The following is an 18,172-nucleotide window of genomic DNA, read 5'->3' on the forward strand; positions in this document are numbered from 1 at the left end:
ATATGGGCGCGTCGACATCGAGGTCTTTTGCACCCTTCTCTGACAGGAAAAATGAAGTACCCAAGAACAAAAAAGCATAGTATCACAGATATAATAAAGTAAAAGCAAAGTCTGGAGTACGTAAAAGGTGTTCGGTCATTTATGAATTAAAATGTCATAGCATTCAAGAAATGTGCAAACTCGATACACAAACACAAGGAAGGGTTAGTACACAACAGCATGTTAATCTTCTTTGCCGAGGCTGCTCGGCAATAGGTGCACACACGTGGGGCAGCCCATAATTAGTAATGAATATGACAGTGCAGTAAAGAAGATAAAAGCAAGGAAATGCTATGACAAGCATAAAGCCACCATGAAAAAACACAAACGGTAGATAAAAGCAGAAATAAATTAATTAAAAGGAATGTGAGAAATGCACTCACAAATCACGCAAGACGTGCAAAAGCTGCAAGTAGGTGAAAACTTGCTGGATCATCTGGACATCGTCTCCAAGCAAGGTAGACAGATCAGCTGGTAAGCCAAGGCGGGCTCACTCAGGAGCAAGAGGAACACATTCCACAAGAAGGTGACGGATGGTCAGGAATGCACCACACTGAGTGCACGAAGGCGGGTTCTGACGACGTAACAGGTAGCCATGGGTCAGATGGCTGTGCCCGATACGTAATCGTGCCAATCGTCGTTCTTCCAGTCTTGAAGGACGAGAACTCGTGGCCCAAACACCAAGTCGCGGCTTGACAGCATGCAATTTATTCTGAAGTTGCTCATCCCAGTTTGTCTGCCAGCGCTGAAGGAGAAGACGGTTGATTACAGGGCGAATATCAGAGCTGGGGAACGGTGACGGATACTCAGCTCCTGTAAGGGCAGCTTCTTTGGCAACAAGGTCAGCACGCTCATTCCCTGGAATACCAGCATGGCCAGGCACCCAACAAAAGTGGACATCGCAACCTGCAAGTCGTAAGGAATGGCAAGAGAGTAGAATTTGCTGAACTATAGGGTGCACAGTTGACACATCCGTGAGACTATGTAAAGCGCTGCTGGAGTCAGAGCACAGGAGAATCTTCATGCTTCGAACCATCCGTGTAGAAGACAGCGTAGGTACGGTACGCATCCAGAAAAGAAAAGAACTCCTGACAAAATTGTTGATTGCTGGTAACAGACTTCTTAAATTGCGTTAGATGAAAGCTGACAACTGGTGGAAGAACTGTCCATGGAGGAATGGGCAGGAGGCCCAATGGATAGATGGCAGGGACATCGAGTCCAAGAGAAGCCCCAAGGTCTATAGCACGAATGCCAAAAGGCCGGGTAGCAGTAGGTCGTGCTTGATATCTGTCATAGCGAGCACCAGCCTCAAGGGCAAAGGCCGAAGGATGGTCAGGTACGGCACGGATATGGATGTAATAGCGCAGGAGCAGGCAGTCCCGACGGTGGGAAAGAGATGGTTCATGAGCCTCGACATAGAGACTAGGAATAGGGCTAGTTCGGAAAGCTCCAAGCGCCAAACGAAGGCCAAGATGATGTACAGAATCCAGATGACGTAGGATGGAAGGTCGAGCAGAACCATATGCAACAGCCATAATCCAATTGGGAGTGGATGAGGCTACGATATAGACGCAACATCACCACACGGTCAGCACCCCACGAAAGATGGGACACCAAACGTAGTAAGTTCATGGAGCGGAGACAGCGGTACTTCAGGTCTCGAACGTGAACAGCCCAGGTAAGTCGTCGGTCAAACTCCAAGCCCAGAAAACGAACATGATCCACATAGGACAATCGAGAACAGCCAAGGAACAGCTCAGGATCATAGGCACAGTGGCGAAGGCGACAAAAATGTACGCAGTGTGTTTTGGTGACAGAAAAGCTGAAACCAGTAGTGGTAGACCATCGGTGAAGGTGGTTGAGCGCTAACTGCAACTGGCGAGTGACTGTACGGAGATCACGTGAGCGACAGTAGATAGTAAAGTCATCCACATAAAGCAGCCCATGAAAGAAGGGGAGAGCTGCGACATCACACTGTTCACTGCGACAGCAAACAATGTGACACTCAACCTGTGGAACGCCATTCTCTTGTGGAAACGGAGCAGAAAGAGTAGCTCCAAGCTTGACTCTAAAAGAATGTTGTTGGAGAAAATTCTGGATGAAGAGAGCCAAGTGGCCACGTAAGCCCCAAAGATGGAGTTGCCGCAAAATGCCATATCGCCAAGCGGTGTCAAAGGCCTTTTCAAGGTCAAAGAAGATGGCTATCAGATGTTCTTGATGACGAAATGCATCCTGAATAGCACTTTCAAGATGCGCCAAATGATCAGTAGTGGAACGGAAGCGCCGAAAGCCACACTGAAGATTGGAAATGAGGCCATGGTGTTCAAGAAACCAGACTAAGCGGGTATTGATCATCTTCTCCAAAAGTTTACACAGACAGCTAGTCAATGCGATCGGGCGGTAGCTTCCACTGGGCGTGGCAGGTTTAGCAGGCTTCAAAATAGGAACAATGTATGCTTCACGCCAGGCATCGGGGAAGGAGTCTTCAAGCAAGATGCGATTGTACAGGTCAAGAAGATGTTGCTTGCCATCGTTAGGCAGGTGCCTGAGCATAGCATAACAGATGCAATCAGGACCAGGTGCCGTGTCCTTCGTAGAATCCAAAACAGCAGCAAGTTCAGCAGTAGTAAAAGACAGATTATAAGCTTCAGCGGTTGCAGAGCGGAACTGAAGTGGCGTACGTTCGGTGCGTTGTTTATAAGTGAGGAATCCAGCTGAGTAGTGAGTAGAACTGGATACATCCGCATAATGACGACCTAATGCAGCAGAAATTCTGTCCTGATCAGTGACCATTACACCATTGATAATAAAGGATGGAACCGCAACGGAGGAAACATGTCCCTGTAGACGACGAATTTGCGACCAGACTGCTGTCATGGAGCTGCTAGCAGTAAGAGAAGAAACACAAGTGCGCCAGCTATGACGCTTAGCTTGCTTAATCAGATAGCGGGCTCGAGCACGAAGAAGACGAAATTGAGCCAAATTATCAGCTGTAGGAGCACGATGAAAAGTACGTAGCGCTCGACGTCAGGCCAGAATAGCGTCACGAATCTCCTCAGACCACCAGGGAACGGTGCGTTTACACCGGGAACCAGCATAGATAGGAATAGAGTCGTGTGCAGCCAGGATACTCTGCTGAAAGGCCTCACAATGACCATCAACAGTAAAACGAGGTTCTAAAGTGAAATGAAAAGTGGCGGAAAAATGATCCCAGTCTGCTCGACGTAGATTGTAGGCAGTGAACGGAGCAGAATGGATGAGCGGAAGACCATGCACAAGAATAGGAAAGTGGTCACTGCCACAGAGATCATAATGCACGCGCCAAGTAAGATGGGCACCAAGTTGAGGACTGCAAATGGAGAGGTCCAAATGAGAGTAGGTACCAGTAGCAGTAGTAAAATGTGTGGGACTGCCATCATTGAGGAGCAATGAGTTAGTGTTGTCAAGGAAAGTGGAAATCTCTTGACCTCGCGGCTCAGTACGAGGAGAGCCCCACAGTGCATGGTAGGAGTTAAAGTCACCCACAAACAGAAATGGGGATGGTAGCTGTCGGGCAATCTGTTCAAGATCGACAGCAGTAAAGACGTCATGACGCGTAAGGTAGATACAACAAAAAGTAACAGGTTGTCTTAAGAAGACACGAACAGCTATAAGCTGGAAAGCACTATTCACATGGATGAGAGCAGAATGGTAAGCATCAGAGACCCCGATTGCTACACCACCTGCTGCACGACCTGCAGTAAGCTGATCATGACGATATATAGTGTAACCAGACAGAACTGAGTTGCTAGTAGAGGTAAAATGCGTTTCCTGAAGACAGAATATGGTAGGATGAAACAATGTCAATAACTGCTTAAATTCCTCGTAGTGAGTGGAATAGCCATTTAAATTCCATTGAAGAAGAGACATGTTCAACGAGCACCGAGAACAAGAAGCGAGGTACTGCGCTTGCCTTTTTCACGGCCTTCCACAAGGGTAAAATTATCGAGCTAATCCTCCACCATATCATCCGTCATCACTAGGTGGACTACGTGACGTATGCTTCTGTTTCTTCGCCCCAGGTGGGCTAGAAGACTGGGTGCGTGAAGATTTCTTCGATGCCTTGGTAGAAGCAGCTGTGGAGGAGGGAGAGGCAGCCTTGGAAGCTTGAGCCTGGAGCTGTTTTTTCCGTTCCTTCTTAGTGAGGGGTTTGGTAGGAGGCTGGCTGTTTGACTGCTTCAAAAACTGGGTTATGGAGTGATTAGAGGCAGACGAGATAGAGCCAGCTGCCGGAGCGGCAGGAGGCTGAGAAGCAGTTATTGGCTTAACGATTCGTGGAGGCGAATGATCATTCAATGGAAGCTTAGGCTGCGAAGCGGATGATGATCGGTGTTTCGTGCGGGATAGTCCTGGGTTCACAGAAGAAGCAGTGGTACGGGACGCCTTGGAAGAGACTGGCGCACTGGGAACCTCAACGTCAGTCTGGGTAGCAGAATTGACTGAGTACCTTGTGATCTGCTGGTCTTTAGAAGGGAAGAGAAACTGGTGCCGAAGGTAACTTTTGGCTGTAGCCTTCGTTTAGCCTCAGCTGCGGAGATCTTCTCGATTACCATCAGTTCACGGATCTTCTTCTCAGCCATAAAATTAGGACAGTCACGTGACCAAGCTGGGTGGCCACCTTTACAATTAGCGCACTTCGATGGGGCCGGACCATGAGCTGCGGAACTACAATTGCCACAGATAGCAGAGGCATGACAAGAAGGGGCTGAGTGGCCAAAATGTTCGCAGTTAAAGCACCGTAAGGGTAGTGGTATGCATGGGCGGACCTTCAAACGGTGGTAATCAACGTTCAAATGCGTTGGAAGGTCAGGTAGAGCGAAAGTAATGATATAGGAATCCGTCGGCTGTACTGTACCATTTATCTTCGTAGTAATTCGATGGACGTCTGTCACATGGCTATCCGTAAGTTCGGCACATATTTCCGCCTCTGGTAACTCTCTCAAATCGAAGCATGTGATGACTCCTTTGCTAGTATTTAACTGCCGATGAGGCTCAACCAGAATAGGAACAGGTCCTAGCTGAGTACTAGCTAAAAGTAGTTGAGATTGTTTTTCTGATGTCGTTTGAACAAGTAGCGTCCCATTTCGTAATTTACGAATATGTCCAGGAGGAAACGTTCCTGTGGCTATATGATGAAGCTGACGATGAACTATAAAGGGTGACAATTTACTTAAGGCTCCAACTGTGTCAGTTGATCTGTCTTTGATAATTAAATATCTTGGTGCAAGACCAAGCTTTTCCTCTCTCTCTCTATCCTGGGTGGGTGGTTGATGCGAAGCCATAACTGAAGAAAGCCCAAAATCCTCTCAGCTTCCCCGTCGTGGTTCGAAGCGGCCAACGAGGCTGGCAGGTCCTACCTGCATGACCCTTGTCAGCAAGCTAAGCTGTGACACCAAGTCAAAATGACAAGGAGGCAGAGCCACTTGCACCGCCGACTGATGGGTACTTTTGAGAGGACCCACGTCCCACCGTGTAAGGGGAGGGACCAATGGTTCATTGGAGATTCCCGCACCGCAGACTCCCAGCATTCCCTTTCAGGGCATCACTCCTTCCGGTCCTGCTGGGTGCGCATGCGCTGCACTCCTCCGTCCCACGGCCCCGGGTCCAGCGTCATCCAAGAAAATCCAAAAGCAAAACCAGTCCATAGCAAGGTTGTCTTCTAGAAAGAGCAGTCCATATCCGAGGCTTATATTTTAACGACGCTCGATCGCAGGTTTTAAATGCCGGGTGATTGCAGTTCCGAAGAACTGGGCAATGGGGGCGCCACATACCGACGCCGCAAAGTGAAAGAAGAGGAAACAAATCTCGACTCTTGATGAAAAAGTCTATTACCACTCCTATTAATCTGAAACGGTGAGACAGGTGTAAAAACAAAACAAAAACAAAAACTAGAATGTATCAAACGAAAAAAAAGAAATATCCCAGTTTCAACTTGAGGATCCCAGACCGGGTCCAACTCAAAAGTTTCAAATGCCAAGGGGGGTAAATAAGCACACCATGTGAAAGCTCGTGTTGAATGATACAGAATTGGACATTGGACAAGTCTCGACTGTCGATAAGCATTGCAAAATGGCACGATTCATTTCCTTTGATACATTCTAGTTTTTGTTTTGTTTTTACACCTGTCTCACTGTTTCAGATTAATCGGAGTGGCAATAGACTTTTTCATCAAGAGTCGAGATTTGTTTCCTCTTCTTTCACTTAACATAAGCTTTCATACGATACTCTCAATTTGAACCCCTATCTATTTCAACATTTTGAGTTGGACCCCGTCTTAGACCCTGCGAGGAACCCTGGAACATTTTTTTTAACTTTGAATCATTATACTTTTGAAATAATGACATATTCCTGTTTTTGTTTCTACACCTATTCCATCATTTCAGATTCATACAAGTGGCCATAGACTTTGTAACAAATATTGTGTTGATATTTTGACACACCGCTATTTTGCACAGGCTTATCGTAGAGAGTCGCGACTTGATTTGTCTTCTTTTATTTAACACCAACTTTCATACGATATGCAAGCTGACCCCCCTTTCCATTTAAAAATTTTGAGTTGGACCCCACCTGGGACCCTGCGGGGGACCCTGGGACAATTTATTTTACTTTGATACGTTATACTTGTGAAATGATGAGACCTGGTTTTCTGTTTTCATATTTGTCCCACCGTTTCAGATTTTTTAGGAGTTGCAACGGACTTTAAGACACGTTTAAAGGTGTTAATAAAAATGAGTAATGGGCTGCCCTCAACCGGAATGCTTGAGACCTCCCTAATTTTGGTAATCGGTTTTGATCTTACCTTGACCCAAGCTTTCAGGAAATATATACATCACCCCCATTTTGTGGGTTCAGGTTCAAGTACATTCCGTGTCAGACATGTCCATACCTGCTTTCCATACACTCAATCCAAACCTTATTTACAAAACCAAAGCTCCATTAGCATAAACATGAGGACTTGTGACAAATCTGTACGTGATAAACAAACAACTGGTATTATTTTTTTCATAAGGACACTAAATCTAACGTATATCACATAAAACTACCTTTGCCGGAAAATCTTCGTAGGCCGATAATACGTAATGATTTTGGAAGAATTGATCCAATGAGGGTTTGGGAGGAAATGGGAGTATCCCCTAGCAAAAAAAAAAAAAATGTTCATCATCATAAATTATGTTGGTCGTAGATCTAAAGTGGAACCCCTTGTCATATAGGTGCACACTAACACTCAGTTACCATGTACCCCTTTTCCCCTCCCACGTAGCGAACAACAGATTGTTTATAACGTATGGGAGCTGATGACATATAAAAGCTACAATATTGGTTATGTAACGAGAAGAGGGAAAAGTCATGTTGAAAAGGGAGATATCTCGAGAAGAGTAAGTAACTTATCCTTTCAGATTTGTTTGAAACAAATTAACATTCCACAGTGTTCCCTCTTAGGCTAAAGGAGGTGGATAATTAAAGAGATATGAAAAGAGTTGAAGGAATCAAAATATGCTATACAATGGGAGAACCGCGAGGAAACTCATGGACATTTTCTGGAAAGACCCTGCTCATTGTCTTTCAAAGACAATGTTAATTTGTCTTGACAACACTGTGGAATGATTTAATATATGCCTGGTGTAATATACAGAAGAAACTTTTTATTTCTATCAGGTTTTGTAGATATATGGTGTTATCCAGAAATTGTGAAACCAAAAAAAAAAAAAAAAATTCTCATGCAATTTGACAGTTCTACCTGGGTACACGCCACACGATAAATGTGATCCGTCAGAATGTAGAATGTAAAACGATGGCATTACAATTCTTTGTTTCAATTGTATACCTGTCCATCAGGTGTTACTAAGGTACTGCATCACTAGTTAGAATTTGAACTATGGATTTCGATGGACTGAACTTCACAGAATAGCCTTTCATTGTAGGAATATTGTAGGACTAAATCGAAACCAATAGGAATCTTTGACTCACCTGATAAATATGTCGTAGATAAAAAGGATGGAACACAGTAAACAAAAGTAAACATTACATAATAACATTAATTTATTTTTTAAAAAAATATTTTAAAAATACAATGAACAAATGGAACATTTTGTACAGTAAACTTGGTCAACTAAACTTTATATTACATGTCCTTTAAAATACGTTTTCGTTCTTCAGAATAGAATAGAACCCAAGCAGTTTTTGATATGTACATTAAAAATTAATGTCATACGTACTCATGTAAATTTTACAAGTTTACAATAAAAGAAACTGTCCTTTTGCAACTTCCAACCCAAACATATTAAAGAAAATAAGGTTTCATCTGAATTTTTTTGATCGCTAATGATTATCACGTTCTCCTGCTCCATAAGATAACAATTCTATTGTAAGTTCAAAAATACATAGTTATCACTCGTCTCTTTCGAACGTTATACTTAAATTTAAAGAAGTTGAACAATAACTTCGCAAAATATTGTGTTTTCATCAAGATGTAAACAAAAGGAAACTTATATTAAGGTTACAAAATTTTGAATAAATATATAATGTAAATCCTTGGCCAACAAGGATGTTGTTTTATTCTATAAACAACTGAAGTCTGATTCCGTTAGCTATAATTAGGTCATTTTCATCACAGGTATATGATACGCTCCAAGTCCATTTTAACATACGGTACACTACAAGTCAATTTTAACATGAATAATAATAATAATAATAAAAGCTTGAATTCGTTATTAGTGGTATGTGTATACTACTAATAACGAAATCAAAGAACTGAATGAAACAAATCATAGGAAACTTCTTGTAATGGCTTTCCTCAATCTCAGTGAGTAGCTATCTACATTTTAAAATATATTTTTGTAGTTTAAAAATTACTAATTTCACATTTGTCTTAGGATCAAGTTAGTTATTTTCTTACAGTTCGTTTCGGATTCCCTTGTTAAGTTCGAGATTTGTACTACGAAATAAATAGAAAGAACTTTTAATGTAACTTCTAAATCGATAAATCACTCCCATCGCATCAAAGAATGTACCAACTTTTTATTAGAACTACCATGTTCATTTTTTAAAAACTCACTCTTCTGCGCATTTTGATATATATGTGTGATTCAAATTTTAACAAATTCTTTATAAACGTAAATCCAAATAGTAAACAGAAGAGTTAGTTGTACGTAGAGTTTTTGATTATTTCGACTACAAATGCATAATATAACGAGAACATACAGTAAAATTAGCTTTGACGTTTCCAATCACCTCAAACTTCTCATGAACTCAATCTGCTGCTTATTTGAACTAAACTTTTCGCTGAGGTCAAAACTTGTTTTGTTGTCTATACACAGAAATTGCAGCAAAGAAATATTGTTTGTAAGAAACTCGTCTGAACGACGTGTTACACCACAAACATGGCTCACTTGAAATTTGAGTTTCCTTTCTTGCTGCTCTTGTTTGAAAGAAGTTTAGTGATATTTGGTAACAAAACTCCCTTGTAGAATGTAAAAAATGTCACTAAAAGCACTTGACACGAATTGAATATGTGATGCAATTATATCGTGATGATGATGATGATCGTAAATGACTAGATTATGTTTTAGAATTATTTTTTTTTAGTTTAAAAAAATCCATGAGATCTTTATTTTTTTTCTTAAAAAACTCGTAAAAACTTAACAATCGACATCAGAATCTGCAGTCTTAGGAAAATCGTCCTCAATCTACAAAAAGAGATAAAAAACATTAATCTCTCTATCATTTATTGTAGTATATACTTCATATATATATATATATATATATATATATATATATATATATATATATATATATATATATATATATATATATTCATATATTCATGCAATAGAAAACCATAGACAAGGCTACATAATACCTAGAATGTACGCATACTTCAAATGGATCTAATCCTTGACTTTGGCTCCCAATAGTTGGTTAAATATTACATTTACTTAATATTTATATATATCTATATATATAAAAGAGAACGTACAATTCTTTGTCCGCTCATCACGCTAATACGGCTGAACCAATTTCTTTCATTTTTGGGGGGTTATTAGGATTTGGACCCTAGATGGTTTTTATCATATCACTTTAATTTTTAATTACCAGTGTCTTGAGATAATTGACCATTCAGGTGTCCACAAATCCTTTGTTAGTTCATCATAGGTAAAAATAAACGTATTTATATGCAACCCGCATGACCGTGTCACTCGGCGGGTTAACATAAATGACAGGCGATATACAGCGGAAAATAGCTTGAATCTTCTGTTTAAAATTTTTTAAAAGATTTGCTTATTTTTACAGACACTTTTACAATATGCCAGCACCGGGATGACCGCAGCGAAGCGGGGCGGGTTAACATAAATGACAGGCGATATAATGTTAAGATTTACTGCAATCTTCTATGGTTTTTATCATATCACTTGAAAGCGAAAAAGTAAAAATTATCTAAGTAACAAAGTTTATTGCGTTCCGGGGTGACCGCAGCGAAGCGGGGTGAACGCTGCTAGTTAATAATATTTATATTTTTAATAATTATATCATATAATTTATATATTATATAAACAAAGTATAATTTTAAATAAATATATTATTCCGCATTATAGTAAATTCAGTTTAAATCTATTTTATGTTAATGTGTGGTGAGTATGTAAAGAAAAAGGAATAACCTTACTTCTGTTAGTACATACAATTACAGCAACATTTTCTGCCATTCTGAAAACATTTTTTTTTAAAAATCTTCAACTGTATAGTGCAGTTTTATAAAACAACTGACTTATATTCACGAACACAAGAATATTATCTTGGTTATAAATGTTACTCATGTAAAAGGTCAACATGCAGTTAACTCATTTATTTATATATTTATTTATTTATTTTAATTAATTTTAGTTAGCTTTTAAAAGGATAAAATCGGATAGCAATATTTAGCCATTAGTAAGTATTCATAGTGGTATTAATATTCAGAGGGAATTTTCCTGTTCTGTGTTTCCTATTTCTTTCATGCAAGATTAATCTTAAGCTGCTGAGAGTATAATATCTCAAATATTTTTAAGGAGTGATTTGAATCCTATTTTAGTAATGAGTTTCGTCCCTTATAACCTTAGAATTCTATGAGGACGTAAAGCAAAAATTATCCATCAAACCAGATTCATATACTTTTGGCTGATAATTCCTGAATATTTCTGTGGTCGCGGTATTTCAATAGTAGAGCGTTCACCTCTGGTGTATGGGTTCCTGGTTTGTTCCCAGCTCGCGCCAAGTGAGCTATGTGGTAGACAAACACCATGTGCGTGGGTTTTCTCAGGATTCTCCCGTTTCTTCCCACTTTCTTCACTCCACCATTTCATTCATTTCTCATCATCACCGTCTCCTTTAGTCTAGCCGCCACAATCGTGAGACGTAAAACTTAAGATTTTATTTAATTTTTCCCGACTATTTCTATAATGATATTTATACAGACAAAAAATATTTATATACAGCATAAATAAATAAATTTTACTAGCTAAATTGCAGTGCTTTTACTAGTTGTTTTGTATGGCTGCGAAACATGGTCACTTACTCTGAGGGAAGAACATAGTCTGAAAGTATTTGAGAACAAGATCCTGAGACGAATATTCGGACCCAAGAGGAACGGGAATGGGGAATAGCGGAAACTTCATAACGAGGAACTACATAATTTATATGGTTTACCCAACATTGTGAGGGTCGTCAAGTCTAGGAGGCTTAGGTGGGCGGGTCATGTAGCTAGAATGAAAGAAAGTAGAAACGCTTTCAAAGTCTCGACTGGAAGACCAATCGGAAAACGACCATTAGGAAGACCTAGGCGCAGATGGGAGGACAATATTAAGATGGATCTCGCAGAGATTGGAATACAAAGTAGAAACTGGATGCAGTTAGCTAAGGATAGAAGTTGTAATGTGCCATTACAGTCTAATGAGATTATGTTTTTAATAGGAGGGTGCCCGAAATTTTTTGCACCGACTGTATCTGACGTTTAACAAAAAATTTCTGGCTGTTCATATAATTCGTAATATTGTTCGTTATTCTATTTCAAATTAACATGGAAAACTGTAAAAAATTCATTACGGATTATAGTTTTGGGAATCAATATCTTTATTTATATTTTAAATTAGTTATGTCTTGTATATGGATGTGTAAATGGATTATTACAATTCTTACGGTGTCAGTGCTATCCGAAAATATAGATCCACTATTAGACGGAACTTTCCAGATCAAATAACCAATCTAAAATTCGACAGAATTTTCAGGACCACCCTTCACCTCTCTTTTAGATACCTAGGTCCTTCTAAAATCTAGTTTAATCCAGATTTTACCAAATTTTATTCGTTTCAAAGCCCCACCGCCAAAATGCTTAGTTTTGATTGGCTGATAAACCCACGCTATGATATTAGGGCGCAATTATTCTATTCCTTGCAAGAATTTCACTGAAGACGCCAGATTCGGATCTCCTAGCTCAGAAAGTCGGAAATGAGGTAGAAAAGCTGCAAACAAGGTAACATTTGGGATTTTATTAGCGTATAAAATCACTGGAAGTCTCGAGGAGCCATGAACTATTAAATTTCATAGTAAAAAACTGGACTAAAAGCTGAAATAGTAAGTGCAATATAGTGACGCCATCATTTCATCTTCCGATCGATATGGACAGGATTCAGAAGTAGTGTGATTTCCGTTTTTCTTTTCCTAAAACCGGTTCTGAAGATCAGTGTTTCCCCTAATATTTTCACCTCCCAATTTTCCTGCTAATTGAGGGTTATAAGACCTGTCCATATATAGATTTGTTTATGTAGGTAGCGAGTGATTCTTTTTTCTTAACATATATGGCGGTATTCAATTTTGGCGTTGTTAAGATAGGTAGAATAATGCACGTGTAAATTTACAGTAAGGGCTCCTATCTGACCCCCAAATTGGGAGTACGGCTTCCAGCGGGATGAGTTGAACATGTAGTTTGTTCCGGGTTCCTGCTCCTTCAGGGCAGGGGTCCTATTGTTAGCTAATACTTCGATATGTCCCCTCGGGGCATTGATTAAACACTCAAGAATGTGATTTAGTAAATATAAGGGCCAGTTGGCCCTGTTCCTTTCTTTCCTTTTCCTTTCAAGCCGATTTAAAATGGTGAAATCTGAATGTTTTCTGTGTATATTTATTAGTATAACATGTATTAATGTAGTGTGTAGTATGGATGTGGCATGTATGTGTTTGTAATGTAGTATCATTAGCAATTGTAGTTAAGTGATGTAAGAGTGTGTGAAATTATGGAGTATGGACAGTGTATCATTTACTATTCACATTTTCGTATTCAATCAATCGCTAAACGCAACATATCAATCTATAGTAATATCAGAAAATGAGAGTGTCATAGTATCAAAATTCCGTGTACAAGGTCACATTCGGTGGTTCAAGGGTTGATCATATCGTCGCTAGCCTCCTAGTGTCAAAATTCAGTATTAACCGTCATTCTTATGTCGATGTTTTAGTGATTTAGTTTCCATGAAATTGACCTTTCTTTCCGAAATAAAACCTAGAAGGTATAATTCACAGCCCATATGAATGTACAGTTAGGTCAAGTGACCCAAAATCAATATATCCTGAAAATTTCAACATTCTGCCTAGTCTAGAAATCGAAATATTTAAATAAATAAACAATACGTAAATTTTTTAACAGAAGTCGGGCGATATGATGCTAGTTCTTCGCTTTGAAATTATATTAAATGTTCATGTTTTCTTCGTGGCTGCAGAATTTCATTGTTGCTGCAGAAATTTCGTAAACATTAAATATTATCGCGGATAATTCTATTTTCAGTGAACATACGTAGGATTTTTTTTTCGTTCTTAACAAAGCTACCAGGTATTACATAGTATTGTGTGTGTGGTGAAGGAGTCTTGAGTTCGAGTGAGGTTGTCGTGCGGTGATCGGAATGGGAAATGTTTGCAGTGATTATAGATTTTAAAGTGTTATGATGAAATGTGTATATAGGCTGGGCGTAGATAGAGGAAACAGGGTGTTTGTAGAATATAGCGTCGTGGCAAATGAAAAGAATGATGATATGAATATGATATGAATATTAATGTGAATATGAATATAAAGTATATGAATATTGTAGTAAATGAATATAGAATATAGGACACCCATATAGTTAAATATATAGTAGCCCAGTGAATACTTCGCCGCGTGTTGATATATAGATATTGAATAGATACGTGTAGCTACAAACATCTCAGGTTCTGACCCCTGCACCATAATATCACGCGGACCGGAGGGCGATATATAGTCGGACTATGGTAATACTTTGTAGTTTTATGTGTTATAATATTAATCAACCATAGTAATACCATCTGATAGAATAGGTAGCATCATATAACCGCTGACTAGACATATTGAATAATAAATTATGAAAAGACAATAGTAGTTATACAACAGGGCTGTAGTGAATTATATTTTCTGGTCAGTTTTAAAATAGAATATCCTGCTCCGTGAGATTTTTTTTTCTTCACGTTATCTACTCGGGCTAGCTTACAATGTTCATGGAGGCGACAGCTCTGACAGGGTTACAGAATCAAAACAATTAATTATTGAAATTTATTATTCCGTACCCGGGCATCGACCTCTCCCCCCTTGAATATTTTCGTTTTCTTTTCTTAGTTTCCAAACTAGATAGTGATGGAAATTAATCGATGCCTCAGAATTTAGCGCATTCTGCGAAGGGGAGCTATCGGTGAGGTTTGGCCATAGAAATCACCGATCCGAAAGTCAGTTTATTTAATTTTTTTTATTTTGGCAAATCACTCATTAGGGATATCTTAGCTATTACTCTAGTTTCATTACTGTCCTTGAACCTTCTTAGTTCTCCTGAGGGGTCGAATATTTTTTTTCCTTACTTAGAGATTTCAAAATTGGGGACGCAGTTACCTGGTCCCTTCCCCCTCTCCTTTTATCCTGCTGGTCTGGGCCGGATACGGGGATCGGATTTCAATCTTACAAGCAAATTCTTGTGGGATTGGGATCTGATGGACACAGAACTTGCATCCTTGGCAGTAGGGACTCTCTCCTAGTTTACGTATTTAAGTAAACCACCCTTTTCCGGCATATGTGAATATTTTTGGCTATGAGTTGTTATATATTTAAATTCGATCACTCTTCTGAGTAGTGAGTAGTACTTTAATCTTTCTCCTTTCGTTGGCGCCGCTTTCTCTCTCTTGTCTCTTTCTTCCTTCTTACTTCGAGATTTTTTTTTAATTTTTCAACCTCCCCCCCCCCCCGATTTTGAACTTGTTGCTTACGATTTATTTAACATACAACTCTGATCTGAAATTACCAGCTGAGACGTTGCAAGACACGATTCATGGATAGAGTAGATAGTGATTGAGTCCTCCATCACATTTTGACCTATCGCCGAAATGAACAAAGACTTCATATTTGACGACACTTCAATTACGTTCTGTCACCGTCATCTTCTTAAGTTATTTTTTTTAACCTATTGGTCACTTTCCTTCCGTTTTGGTTTTTGTTTACCTTGTAGTTGATCTGGGCCCAGAAATTGTATTTTAGGTTATCTAGTTATATCTTTAGGAATGTTCTATGTTACGTGCCCACCTCACAAAGTTTTTTTTATTATTTAAGCACGAATTGATTATATAAAAGTTAAAATTTATAGACGCGCGGTATCAGGAAAAAAATCGATTTTCTTTTTCATATGTAATGTCGGAAGTCATTTGTTTTCTTGGACAATGTTTGCAACCTTTTAAAAAATTATTGTTGGGGTGATTAATTTAAATGTGTGCGCATTTATAATAAATATATATATATATAGAGAGAGAAATGAATACGTCGAAATGTATATGTAAGTAGTATGTGAATATGATTTTAAAGTAAAAGTATGATATTAAATGTATTATGAATATATGTAAGAGCGCTCGTGTCTGTCCCCCTAAACGTGTATTGGTTGCTATAGTTTACCAGTGAGTTTCCGACGAATTTAAGAATGTAGATTTTGTCAAGAATACCGCCGTGCACTCAAGTAATTTTCCTTTTCTTCTGAATCGATGTACATGATAACCTCTGTAATTATGTAATGGCATGTATTGAAAAGTAACGGCAGGTCTAAACGTAACCCACATAATAACGAATATTACCCCTGAACTACCAACCTAAAACCATTGTGGAAAGTGCACCTTGAATCCTTCTCACCTTCATATGTATCCTGTGACTTGACCAGTTTTTTTTTTTATCCTCAATTTGAACCTTTATACTCCGTACACCTGCGGGAGATCGTTCTTAAAAATCCGAATTATATACACATATATACGAAAGTGATCCTGAAGAAAGGTCTCATGACGTGTCCCTGTGTTAAATAAATAACTTAAAACTAAGCAAATAATAAGTTTGGAAATGGATCGTCTAAGAGGAGAAACATCCTCTAGTGAAAGTTATTTTCTCAAAATCCCTAGATGGGTAAAGCGTCGTAATGTGCGATTGCAGACATAAACTGTTACGAGTTACAAACCCAAATATAGACGATAAATGGTTTTTGTAAACCGATAGTTAGATATATATATAGATATATAAATGACCACAAACTAAGTCAAATGGAGCGAAATGTTTTGGACACTATGAGTAGTGCGTGATCTGTGATTTGAACGCTCAAAATCATTAATATTTTATTACCCGATGTGAGGTAGAGACTCATATAAGTTCTGATACACCAAAAGTTTTTTTTTTCTTTCTCTTTCCTTTCCTCTTTGTCAATTTTTTTTCAAGTGAAATAAGTGTCTATTTTTTTTTTTTTTGCGTATGTCGCAAATCATAATTTTGCTTTAGCATGCCTAAGATATGATACATGTAATTATATTTTTTTTCTTTCCATTTGTCAATATGATTGAATATACAAAAATTTACTAAAATATAACACTATGTACTCTATTAATATATAACCAAGAACTTGTGCTTTTAATATTTTCTTCATAATTACTTGTTTTGTCTTTTCTTTTCACTATGAATGTAATAAACTATTTGTACCCTTGTAGCTAGTTGATTTTCCTTTAAACATATATACACTGTCCTGAGTGAGTGAGCGTGTGAATGCATGATAGATTTAATTTAGGTAATTTTAGTGATATCCTTTGTCATATTAACATCTGTAATATATGTGACATGTTTTAGTAGATGTGTTAAGGTAAATAACCTAGGTCATGAAGGACCGCTACTAATGGTTTAAATCGGCTCTAGGAGTGAAACAAAAATAGCAGGATGAGCCTAAATACGACATCTTTCTTCCAGGAAGTTGAGACTCTTATTGATACGATACATAAATTTATATTGAGTTTATGTCTGATTTTTTTTTCCTTTTTCTTTCTTGGCTAATTCATATGCGTGGTCGATCCTAGAGAACAGAGTTCAGATGCTGGATGGTTATCAATCACCGGTTGGAATAACAGTACAAAGAATGATTTCACTTCTCTCATTTCCAGGTCAAGGTCTGGGCAACCCCACGATCGTGGTGCCTGGAGCTAGGTCTGGGTGGTATGAGGGAACATGTGTCTATTCCGAAGCATTCCAAAATTGATTAGTCGTTAATAACATTTAGAATGATTCATCTTTCAACGACTTTCCCGACCTTTTACTATATTTCCGGAATTATCCAGTAATCTGTTTTCTTATTAAAATACCCTATTTCTTTTCTTTCTTCTTTTCCTACCTCCTTCTTTTACCCTTCCACTTTCTTCTCTTTCTTTTCTATTTCTAAATGAAAGAAAACGGAGTCATGATTGAGAGTAGTCGCTATTGGCACGGTCAATAAGTTGTTTAGATGAGTTTTCTTCGGGAGTCCGATATGGAATAATCAACAATAACAAGAAAGTTTATTGGAATTTACTTTATTGGAAAATAATCCGGATTTCAATCAGTAGGTGATGTTTCGTAATCGTCCTCGTTAAAGAGAATTAATTTTAGCGACTTCTCTCCAATACATTGCACTTTATTATTTTTTTTCTTCGTTTATTGTTTTTTTATTTTTACCGTTTTCTTTCAATATTGGCTAACCGTGACAGGATCTGTTGCCCTGGAAACGGCGGTTTCTATGGCAACGGA

The 18,172-nt window shown here is 38.6% G+C and overlaps 2 protein-coding genes across 2 annotated transcripts in view; both read right to left on the bottom strand.

Moving 5' to 3' along the window:
• Positions 1–529: 529 nt before the first annotated feature.
• LOC145679195 (uncharacterized) lies at positions 530–1,075 on the bottom strand. Its single transcript, XM_081749783.1, has one exon. The coding sequence runs from the start codon at positions 1,073–1,075 to the stop codon at positions 530–532; it is 546 nt and encodes a 181-aa protein (XP_081605909.1).
• Positions 1,076–8,100: 7,025 nt separating this feature from the next.
• LOC145675772 (integrin alpha-9-like) overlaps positions 8,101–18,172 on the bottom strand; it is a 90,742-nt gene continuing 80,670 nt past the window's right edge. Inside the window, exon 23 of the mRNA XM_081746463.1 lies at positions 8,101–9,764. Within this exon, the coding sequence (XP_081602589.1) occupies positions 9,717–9,764 (48 nt within the window). The 3' untranslated portion in view covers positions 8,101–9,716. The remainder of the gene's footprint in view (positions 9,765–18,172) is intronic.

Source organism: Thermobia domestica, chromosome 2, assembly GCF_964235325.1.
Source record: "Thermobia domestica chromosome 2, izTheDome1.hap1.1, whole genome shotgun sequence".
Taxonomy (NCBI): domain Eukaryota; kingdom Metazoa; phylum Arthropoda; class Insecta; order Zygentoma; family Lepismatidae; genus Thermobia; species Thermobia domestica.